Source organism: Verticillium dahliae, genomic scaffold (genome assembly GCF_000150675.1).
Source record: "Verticillium dahliae VdLs.17 supercont1.6 genomic scaffold, whole genome shotgun sequence".
In the NCBI taxonomy this organism is placed as follows: Eukaryota; Fungi; Ascomycota; class Sordariomycetes; order Glomerellales; family Plectosphaerellaceae; genus Verticillium; species Verticillium dahliae.
In genome coordinates, this window is record NW_009276926.1 from 582973 (window position 1) to 594064 (window position 11092).

Genomic DNA, 11092 nt, shown 5'->3' on the forward strand with positions numbered 1-11092 from the left:
CTTGCGTTGCGCTCCGAAGTCATGAGGAACAGGCCTTGAGTACAATGCCATCTCGAGTTGCGTCAGGTAGAAACAGAAGCGCACTGCATGTCCCGTGGCGAGGGAGCAAAATGTCACAAGCGACAAGCTCATTGAGGTGTTGAAAGATCAGACGGAGGGAAGCTTCTTGTTTCCTACCCCCCACCGTCGGACAGGGCTGTGAGAAGAGACCATCTACTCGTCACCGCTTCTCCAGCCTGTCATCACAAGAAGCAATACTACTTTCCAGACCACGGCCTCCGAGACATTGAGCCACAGTATATGGCGGGTAACCTGGGACACCCCAAATCGACACAGCGTCAGCCGAGAGCCGTGCAACAACCTGACGCATCACCGAAAATACAAGGTCTCCAACGAGCCGCACCGCACACCGAGCGCCACCCGGCACCGCGACGTTTCGGCTGGGGGGTGATCCTCCCCCTCCCCTGATCCACCGCGCCCGTCCTGCAGGCTCCGTTAATATGTACATTTACAAGGGAGATCGGCGCCGTGCTTCAGGGTCAGACTTTTGGGTGCAGGAGGCAGAACTTTCTGATGGGGAGATTGGGGGACGGGGCCTTGATCGCTTTGAGGAGCAAAAGGTGCTCAGGGCCTCGGCGACGATCAGGTCAAGCGAGACGAGGAGGAAAAATAATCGGAGGCGGCGGACTAGAGAGGGATTTACCGGGTTCCGGGGGCTTGTGATCCTGGGGGCTTGGCAGGGGATTTTTTTGCTGTGGATGCCGGCGCTAGAGGGGGATGCGAGCGAGGATGGCAGAGGATCAGAGGATGGGAAGAGCTATGATGGTGTGCTCAAATCGTAAGCTTCATTGCCGGAGAGTTACAACTTGCCAGAGTCGAGTATGATTGACAGTCGGAGGATGCTTTTGAATTCGAGGTTGCAACAAACTCTGTTGAGCACGGTCGGTTGGTGCACTCAGCTATCTCTCAATTGCAATGCAGCCGGGCCTCACGGCCGTTACTCGGTCAAAGTGGGAGGCAGATGGCCAGGGGTCTAAAACCGAAAGGGTGCAGCATCGAAGTCCCGGCTGGTGGTGGCCGAGATGGCTTCTACAGTACTGATGAGGTACCACCCGAAGACTGGCTGGTCTGGTCAGGACTGGTCACCAGCTGCCACATGGCAGGCTGCGAGAGGGCCTGTGGTCGAGCTGAATGCACGAGTAAGCCAATACATGATGCGAACATGGGGATGGCCTTGTCGAAGGCAGGAACATTGTCGGGTAGTAGGATAAGGACACAAAAACAAGTAATCGTGGTTTCTGAAAGCATACATTAACGTAACCATCACAATGACGAAACGCGTACATGTATGTTTTCGTCTCCGTCTCTGATGAGGTACAGTAGCTTCGTCAACTGGGTTTTCTCCAAATTAAGACGCGAACGGCGACGGGCCAATCGTCTTACATGGGCTACCAATCTGCGTGCTGGGTCCCCATCTTTCCCGAGTCACGAACAACAAGACACGGTGCCCGCTCTGGCTGTCATCTGCCACCAAAGCCCCCCGCTTGGCGCTGGAGCTATTGGGTGTTCCCCCGAACCGTGGCGGCTGTGAGACAATGAGTGGCCCTGAGGTGCAGACGGTGCAGACGGTGCAGACACTGCTTGTTCCTTCTTGGCAGTCGCTCGGGGGCAAGCGGGGCCCTGCGAGATTGCCATACTGGCGTCTTGCGCTACTGAAGCAGTGCTCGATGGGCGACCGTCTTCAAGCAGGTGCATCACGCAACACTCAGCTCGACATGGGGCGGCTCGACAGGGCAGGCACGATTTACCTTTCGGTGCGTGTTAGCCAGTCGCGACTGCTGCTGTTGTATCGTGGTTTCCCATGTTGGATCAGCCACCCACCGCTCTTCCTTCCATTTGAGGGATGGTCATGTCATGGTTTTTTGGAAGCTGCCTCCTGCCTCCTGCCTCCTGCCTCCTGCCTCCTGCCTCCTGCCTCCTGCCTCCTGCCTCCTGCCTCCTGCCTCCTGCCTCCTGCCTCCTGCCTCCTGCCTCCTGCCTCCTGCCTCCTGCCTCCTGCCCGCCTTGTCTGTCCATCCGTCCCTCCTCATCAAGGCTGGTCGTCTGCCCAGCCTTTTCTTCCCTGTTATCCTCAACTACCCACTGTTCTACCTAGTCAACAGTCCCTGACTCTCGTCCACGTTCATCCCTCTTTTATTATTAGTCTTAGGTTGACAAGCACCCCAATCCCACTCTGCCCGCCTTGCTCCGTCACAAGCTAAGGGCTTGCCGTCAGCCAAGTCAGCTGCCAAGTTTAGCACCATCCACTCTGACTGCCGCAGCTTCCAGTTGCTGCTGTGGCATCCAAGCCTCCCAAACAAGTACCACAGGGACTACTGCTGTACCACCAACACCAGACTCACCGGGTCCCCAACGCCGACGATCACCAGAAAGGTGCAAGGTCCGGCATTGGCGCCGGTCCAATCGCCAACGGCTCCTTTCTATTTATTCAACGCACTTGCCCTTCGGTTGACCCTGGCACCGACGACCCCGAATCCCGCGACAGAAAATCCCTGGTCATTTACCTCCAACAGCACGAACACCACTAGGCACGGCCTGTGTGGTCTGAACGCCCCGCCTCATCAGCCCCTCTGACCCCTGGAAACTGAAGCACCGCCGGCGGCCCTCAACACCAAACCTCCTGGTCAAGGCGCACCTTGCTGGGCCTAGCGGATGCATTAACACTCCCAAACGTGCCCCCTTCAGCCAATAGAGGATCACGGTCCCTCAGCCCAAAAGGACGCCATCCCCCACGGCATCGCCTACAGCTGCTCCCACCGCCCCCAAGCCTCTCCGAACTGGGGCCACCTGGAATTGCGAGAGCTCCAAGGTGCCCAAAGCGCCTCCTTAGCACCATCTCATCTCGTCTCGTTGACGGCCTGCATCTGACAAGGTGCGGTCGATGTCAGGTTCAGCTCTCCGCGTTCCGGACAAACCTGGTTCAAAATACCCAAATACCCAAATACCCAAGTACCCAAATACCCAAGTACTCCGTGGCACCCGACATCTCGTTCACTTATCTGACCAAAATCACAACCGGCAATCTGAGGTTGCCTGCATCAACCATCTGTTGTTCCCGGCATCCTGCATCAACCCTCGCTCCCGAGTGCTCGGGACTAACACGCTATCGACCAACCTGCAACCCACCCGCGCCCTCGCCCTTTCATCACGGCCGCGACCTCTTTTGGAACGCATTACGAACCAACAGCTTTCAGACGGGCTTGTTCTTCCAAACGCCCATCGTTCACAGGGGATCACCTTCTCCATCGCCCGTTTCGGGGTTGACAGCGCCTACCCAGTCAAATTGTTCAGGGGTGCTTCGTCGCCTTCGTAAGCGCCCACCATTCAGGCGTCGCCTTTGACTCTCGGACATACATCACGGCGCTTCCACGACTGGGTCGCCGAAATCATTGGTCGAACCAGATTCCTGTCATCACAGCCTCTGCATTCCCGTACGGCAGCATTATCCTTTTCTCTGCGTCTACTCAAACAGAATGGGACGATTTTCTGCGTTTCAGTGACTACGTTCTTGCCGAATCCGCACCTGTCGCTGGACAGCAAGCGCCTCGGCCCCCCAATAAGACCTCGCTGGCCGCCACCTCTCTACGAGGCCCCCTTTGCCCGCCATGGACCCGACCACGACTCTCTTTACTTTCATGCTGTGAGTCTCGACACTTTGCATTCTTTTTATTTTCCTCTGTCGGTCTCGTGAAGTACTGCGCTGGCACTTTTGTTCCTTACATTCGTTGATCGAATACATTCCTTGCACTTACACCAATTCCTGCCTTGTACGTATGGTCCAAGCTTCATTGCCCGAATTGGACATTGCATCGGAGTGGCCGAACGCGAGCGGTCGCCCAATTTTGTTTGGGCTGGCTGGAAAGTACTGTCGGCTGGATCCTGGGATGACATTGCTTATTTTCAGCCTCATCAGCTGACGTCTGAGGCGATGTTCTGCTTCCTGCGGCTGAGTAGCTGGTCGGGAGAGAACTTACCTGCCACTTACGAGACAATAGGCTGGTTCATAAGTCCTGGTTCGCTAACCATTCCCAGCGAGACGCATCCGACAGTTCAATCAGTTCATCTTTTCGGTTCTTGGGACAACTTCTCGACAGCCTACTTGATGGAGCGTGACATTCGACGAGACCGTGGCCAATGGCGCGGATGTTACTCTTTCAAGGATATCGTCTGTGACGATGACAACGGCGCCTGCCGGAAACGGAACGGCGGTTTGAAGATGGGCCACAAGTATTACTACTATGTGAGTTTGGTTCGCAAGAAACCAATCTCATCTCTGGTGCTAATCTATAAACCTACAGTATGAGCTCGACGGTTCGCAGGAAACCCATGACACGACTTTGCCCTCAACCACCAAGTGTCCCTACCTTCCTGGGCAAATAGTCAACACACTCGATGTTCCTATGGAACAAGTTCTTCGCAAGCGCAGCGCCTCCCTCACGTCTCTCAAGATTACCGACTATAAGACGATGAACCCCCTCGACAAGTTCATCACTCCAAGAGCTCCTCCTCCACTGCCCGACAGCATGAGGACGCGCCTGGGCTCGTCGCCTCTTACGTCTTCAAGCATCTCGTTGCGCTCCATGTCACCGGCTCCCGCATGGCGGCGTTTGTTCAGCCGGCGGTCTTCCAGCCGGACTGGCGAACGTGATCGTCAACTCAACGAGGAGCATTGGTCCATGTCGTCAGACGTCTACGTGGATGATGAGAGGAGTCTCCTCTCGTCGCAAGGTAGCCGAAGCAGGGACATTTCGCCCGAATCTCTTCAGCGCTTCCTGGCTGACGAAAGCGCACCGTCAGTGCCGACTGACGCTGTGGAAGAGCGGCCGACTCTGTCGATACCGGAAGACATTGTGGAAGAGAACGAAGATGACCTCAACTTCGCCACATCAGCCGTGTCCGAAAACAACCCCTACGCAACATGCCTGTCCCCTCCACCTTTCAAACGATCCCACTCCGACAGCAGCATGCCTACTGTCACGAATGGCAGCCAAATGACGCTGACACAATATGTCCACTCCACATCGGACAAGGTCGATGCTGCGCATGCGCCGTCCCCCACTCGGGACCTCCAGAGCCGCCCCACTCTCGGACTCGACATGTCAGAGTCGCGGTTCTCTATGTCTTCTGCTTCTAGCATTGTCTCGCAGGAGCTGCGCTCTCCAGATGACGGGCCGCCCTCATGGTATGACTCCAATGACGACGACGATGAGTTGCTGTCGTCAAATGAGAGCGAGACGTCCTACAAGTCTCTGTGCGTGCTGGATTCCACAAGTTCGTCTTTGGACCAGCCGCGAGCCCCTATTGCCAGTTATAGCCTGCCACAGGGACCAGATCATGTCAGCAAGCAGTCTTTGCATGACCAACGCACCGTCCAGACCTCCATTGCATCGCCGGCTTTAATTGCGAGGTCTGACCATACACTACTCGCAAGCCCCAGCGACCATGGCATTGACGACTTTGTCAATGAAATGAACTGGATGGTCGACATAATCCACGGCGGACGTGTTTAGGCTACTCCTAACACTCTGCCCTATTTCCTACGTCTTCAATGATACCCAATTTCCTTTCATGTCCAAGACCTCTCTGAAGATCCAACTGGGGGATATAGAAGGGTTTCTGTTGTACATATGAGTGAGAGAAAACGCCTCGGATCATGATGATGATCGATACAAGGACGACCAAGATGCCTTCGAGGCTAAGCTTTGGGCGCGGTTTTACGCCTGAGGCTGGGAGGAGTCACGAGAATCGGTTTATCGCAACGACTCTGCAAGAAAGATGTACGTATTCAAGGCTATCTGCCTCTAAAGTGGTCACTTGAATGGCTCCCGGGAGGAGTCTGATCAGGTGGAGGGATAAGATTGGCAATCGTCAGCTAGATACGCACCATATATGAGGAAATGGTCATCCAATGGAAGCCTGAGATTGATGTACAACAACAAACGTTTATACTGTCAAATGACTCTGCGGACCATTCGTACCCTTATGAAGATTCCGGTAATCAATTAGTGGGTCAAGCCCATTTCATTCGTGCCTGTCCAGTGGTCATGTTACAGCGACTCCTCAGCGGCCCAACAGAGATGGGCGAAGGTATCATACAATCTTTACACTATCCGTACATCGCCGTCCCGCTCTACCATTATTCATAGTACATGTCCTGTCCACTCCGCCATGCCTTGCGCACTCGGGTAGGACGCGTCACACCACCGCAGGCGCCGGAGCGCCCTGCTCAGCAGGCGGAGGCGCCACAGAGGGCGCGGCAGCAGCGGGAGCCGGGGTCTCAGCGGACGGCGCGCTCGGCGCCGGAGGGGGCGGCACCGTCGACGCCGTGCCGGCCGCGAGCTGTTGGGGCAGCTGTGGCCGGGCGGCAGGGACGGGGGCGGGCACGTCGACGTCCATCTCGTCCGTCGGCAGTGGTGCAGCGCGTTCGGCCTCGGCGACAGCGACGACGGCGCCGTCTGGCTGCGTCGCGCTCGTCGTTGCTGGCCGGACCTGTTTTGCTGCGTCGTTCTGCTCCTGCTGCTGCTGTCTCTGCCTTTGCTCTGCCTCTCTGAGTCTTTCCTTTTCCTTTTCCTTGGCCTCCGCTTCCATCTGCTGCTGCTTCTTCTTCTTCTCTTCTTCGGCCGCCCTCTCGGCCTCCTTCTCCTTGGCTCGCGCCGCCGGCCCGCCGAGGAACGCGACGGGCACGCCCTTGGCGGCGTAGGTGCAGCTGCCGACCCAGGCGCCGACGAGGGCGCTGAAGCGGTACTCGCCGCGGCGCAGGCGCTGGATCTCGCGGTACGCGTAGGCGTTGAAGTAGGGCAGGCCGGTGTGCGGGTCGCGGTAGCGGGCCGGGTGGTTCGTGATGGCACAGAGCGGCGCGGCCGGGGGCTTGGCGAGCTTGGCGAGCTTGCGGTGGGGGCCGAAGAGGACGCGCGACTGGGTGGCCTTGTTGGCTATGAGGGGTTCGGCAAAGTTCTGGAGGATGATGGCGTGGCGGGTCGTCTTGTGGGGGCCTGCTGGCGGTGGTGCTGGTTGTGCCGACGCTTGGGGTGCGTGAGGGTCGGACGGTGTGGGAAGGGTTGACGATGCCGGTGTGGTTTCGTTCGTCTGGGAGGCGGCAGCAGGTTTCTGCGAGGGCACGCCTCCTTTGCCGGGTTGGGGCTCGAGTTGTGTTTGGAGAGGTGGTGGCTGGGCGGCAGGTGCTCGTGGTTGCAAAGGCTGCAGCTGTGTCTGTGAAGGAGCCGGCGCGGGTTGAATCTGCTGAGGCGGCTGTGACGGGGCTTGTCCCGCTTGGGAGACTGCCGACACGGCGTTGTGTGACGGCTGGCCTGGCGTCGTTGGCGGCAGGGACAGGGGCGATGGCCTCTGTGTTGTATTTGGCGGAGCGAGCACGTTTGACCTGGGGTTCATGCCGGAGCTGCTGAGATGGATGCCGCCGAGAGGTGGCGCCAGCACAGGCGGCGCGAGAACGGGGGCCTTGAGGCCAGATTGTGGTGCAGCAGGAGCTGCCAAGGGAGCAAGAGGAGAGGCTACAGCGGGAGCAGAAAGAGGAGCAGCAGCAGCAGGAGGAGGAGGAGGGGCGGGAAGAGCCAGAGGAGAGGGGCCCTGTGGTGATGGCGAGATGGTCGGAGGGGCCACAGGTCCAGGGCTGAGGATCCGTAGGCGGTGCTGCTGGTGCCCGCTGGTGCCGCTGGTGCAGACTCGGCGGTCAGAGATGGTTGTTCAGGCGCAGCGGACGGCGGTGCCGGGCTTGGTGCGTCTTCCACTTTGAGTGGAGGCACAGAGGTCTCAGGTAGTTTCGGCAGCCCCATGTCCACAGCCGAGATGGGCGTGTTTGGCGATGTTGTTGCTGGCGTCGACAGCATCGAGTCGACTCCTACTCCTGGCTTGGCCTCCGTAGCCGTACCTGTTGCCGGTGCTGTCGCTGGCGTGACCCTCAAAGCAGGTGTCGCGGCGTCCGTCTCCGGTGCAGCAGCTCCCTGCCTGTCAGCCTTGGCCTTGCCCTTCTCCGGCTTCTCCTTTTTCTCTCGTTTCTTCCGAGGCTGCTTCTCCTCCATGGTGACCGTCTTGCCGCCGTTCGCATCGCCCTCCCACTGGCCCATGCCGCTCCAGAAGGTGATGACGGGCCCCTTGAGGGTGCGGTTGTTGAGGGCCGCCAGCTTGGCGGCGCGCTCCTCCTCCCTCGCCTTCTCGGCCTCCTCCCAGCGGTTCAGGCTCTTGGCATTCCTCTTCTCGACGAGGGCCGCCTCGGCGAGGCGCTCAGCCTGGGTCATGGGGGGTTTCTTCAGCGCCGCGAGCCTCTTGGCCTTCTTCTCCATGGCGGCCACCTGCTTCAGCCGCTTGGCCTCCCTCTCGACCATCTGGTTGTGCAGCTGCTCCTTGCTGAGCACCGTCGTCTGCCGCGCCGACGCGCGCGTCGGCATGTCCGTGACGGTCGGCAGCCAGCTCGTGCGCTCCGACTTTTTCTTGGGCCGCGGGGCCGCCGTTGTCGTCGTCGTCGTCGTCGCGTCGGCGGCAGGCGGCGGCCCGTCGGCGGTGATGCGGACCTTTTTGCGAAACTTGGCGGGTATGGCGTCGTTGGCCTTGCGCTTCCGCCGCTGGGCGGCGCGGCGCTCCTTGGCCTGCCTCTCGAGCTCGTGCTCGCCGGCGAGGTCCTGGTCAGCGGTGCCGCCGTTCGGCGCTGCGTCGTCCTCCGAGTCGGACGACGAGTCCATGTGCACGTCGGACGCGCCGTCCTCGACGTCCGTGAAGCCGGCGTCGTCGTCGTCCTCGGCGAAGAGCAGCTCGAGGTCCGAGTCCGGGTCTTCGTGGGCCAGCATCGACTTCATCCGGTTGCCGGCCGTCGAGCGCTTGGCGCGGCCTGTGGCGAGCCACTCGACGGGCGTGGCGGCCGTCGAGGTCGTCGGCGTGGCCTCGTCGCTGGCGCTCGTGGCGTCGGAGCCCGAGTCGGAGTCGTAGTCGACCATGGGGGCGCGAGGGGCGGCTGTCTTGTTAGGAGCGTCCCTTGGTGCTGGTGCTGGGACCCCGGGGGGAAGGGGGGGGGGGGGGTGGTTTGGTTCTTCTTGGTGAGGAAGGGGGCGATGGTTTTATCGGTACATGTCTGTTGTGAGGTGTGTAGCGAGCGAGGCTGGCTCGCCGGGATGTCTTTTCAAGGCGTCGTCGTAGTATTCGGGATGATCGAAAGGTTGGGCGTGTGGTGTTGAGGATGAGGAAGGGTTTGGTTCGGTTGGTGGGGAGCTGTGTGTGCAGAAGGGATTGAAGGTAGAAGTCACACGCGCCGCTCCCAAGTTGCTCGCCCTAGGTACAGTAGGGCGACAAAAGAAACGACGGAGCTCCATTTTACACTAAAACACACAGTTTTCTAACCTCTCTAACTTATTCTATAAAATAGATTAAATAATAATAATAATTCTACTATTAGAAACCTACTAGATCTATACTATATTAAGATATTATACTTATAGGCCTAGTATTTACTTAGGTATATAGATTTAAAGCAGGTAGTAAAGTTTTTAAAACTAAAAAATCTAATAAAAAGTTTCAAGGTCTAGAATTAATATTACTAAGTAAAGAAAAGATCTTATTACTTATATAATAGAAATGGTAGCTATAGCTAGTTCCTATAATTAATAAAACTAATATTAATAGAGTAGAAGACGTTACCTAGTATTACGCACAGAAATGGCTACGGCTCTAATGTGGCTAGTAATAGAGTCGGGTCTTAGGGACCAGGCAGGCGTCACGCTAGGAACATATAATAGATGCTAGGTAGCTGTTCTGTAGGTGTAAGATAGATGAATTGGTCTACCTGGGTTGGAAGGCCACGTAGGCATATATATAGATAAGTGGGCACGGGCCTACAAGTCAGGCCACGTGCCCTAGGCAGTTAGGCCTTAGGCCTCAGGCCTCAGGCAGGGCCACAGGCCAGGCCACGTGCCAGGTCACAGGCGGCCTCAAGGCACGGCCACAGGGCAGGCCCTTCCACCTAACTATTCGTATCACCTAGCTTTAAGCCTTAAATACTTATATAATATAGAAGATATCAATAACTTAAATAATAGAGATTATAGATTTAATAAAGCTCTAATAGTATTATTAGTATTATGATTTAATCTAATTTATAGAATAAGTTAGAGAGGCTAGAAAACTATATGTTTTAGTGTAAAATGGAGCTCCGTCGTTTCTTTTGTCGTATCCCTTTGAACCCGAATTTGATCTCAGGTACAAAAAATACGTACTAGAAGAACCCAGCTAACGTAGCAGAAATGAGCCAGATAGCCAACCAAATCGTAGGCCTACCCCATAATATATTAGTAATAAGCTATGATACCTATGATATCAGGCCTACTGGGGTATATAGCGAGGATCTTAGGTGGATTACGTTAGAATGAGGTAGGGTCCTAGGTACTGCGTAAGGTGGCAAAGGTCGCAGCGCTAAACCTGATCATGAAGGCGGTATACGGCTTATGGAGCGCTTGTTGTTCCTGAGATCAATTTCGGGTTCAAAGGGATGACTGTACCTTCCTTACCTTAAGGTACCTATCTAGGTACGTGACCCTGTACGTGTACATCTACAGCCCATCCCTGCTCAGAGCCAGACGACCAGGCTCTACGCTTCGACATGCTTTCAATTGCACCGAGGTTTCGGTAGTTGTTAGTTCATCTATTCCCTCATTATGAATCCATCACGTTCTGCCAGTCGAAACATTCAACGTCGTTTCAACACTCGATGACCGGGTGGAATGCACATGTTCTGTCATTGTCATGGCCTCAGCCTAACGACCTATCTACGCCAAAACCCAAAACCCAAATCCCAAAACCCAAAACCCAACGCCCCTTGCCCACTGGAAAATGCTCATGCGCGAAATCAACATCGCCCTGCCAGCCCCGTCTCAAATCTCCTCCGGCATCCAGCCGTCACCGTCATCCCACTCTCTGCACCAGCCGAAACCAGTGTCGCCGCCGGCACGTCGGCTCCGACGACGGCTCCTCGGTCGGGTGAGCAGTGGGCGTCGGCGTCCGGCGTCACCTCTGGGGCTCGTCGCCGGGCTCG

The 11092-nt window shown here is 56.8% G+C and overlaps 2 protein-coding genes across 2 annotated transcripts; one reads left to right on the forward strand and one right to left on the reverse strand.

The window, feature by feature from the left end:
* Positions 1-4162: 4162 nt before the first annotated feature.
* On the forward strand, positions 4163-5991 carry VDAG_03740 (uncharacterized protein; the record flags this gene model as incomplete). The annotated part of the gene is made up of 2 exons (XM_009653824.1): positions 4163-4300; positions 4359-5991. 2 exons carry the CDS (start codon positions 4163-4165, stop codon positions 5568-5570), a joined length of 1350 nt encoding a protein of 449 aa, XP_009652119.1. The 3' UTR covers positions 5571-5991.
* Positions 5992-6255: 264 nt separating this feature from the next.
* On the reverse strand, positions 6256-9005 carry VDAG_03741 (uncharacterized protein; the record flags this gene model as incomplete). The annotated part of the gene is made up of 3 exons (XM_009653825.1): positions 6256-7729; positions 7777-7888; positions 7946-9005. The coding sequence occupies 3 exons, from the start codon at positions 9003-9005 to the stop codon at positions 6256-6258; spliced, it is 2646 nt and encodes an 881-aa protein (XP_009652120.1).
* Positions 9006-11092: the final 2087 nt, after the last annotated feature.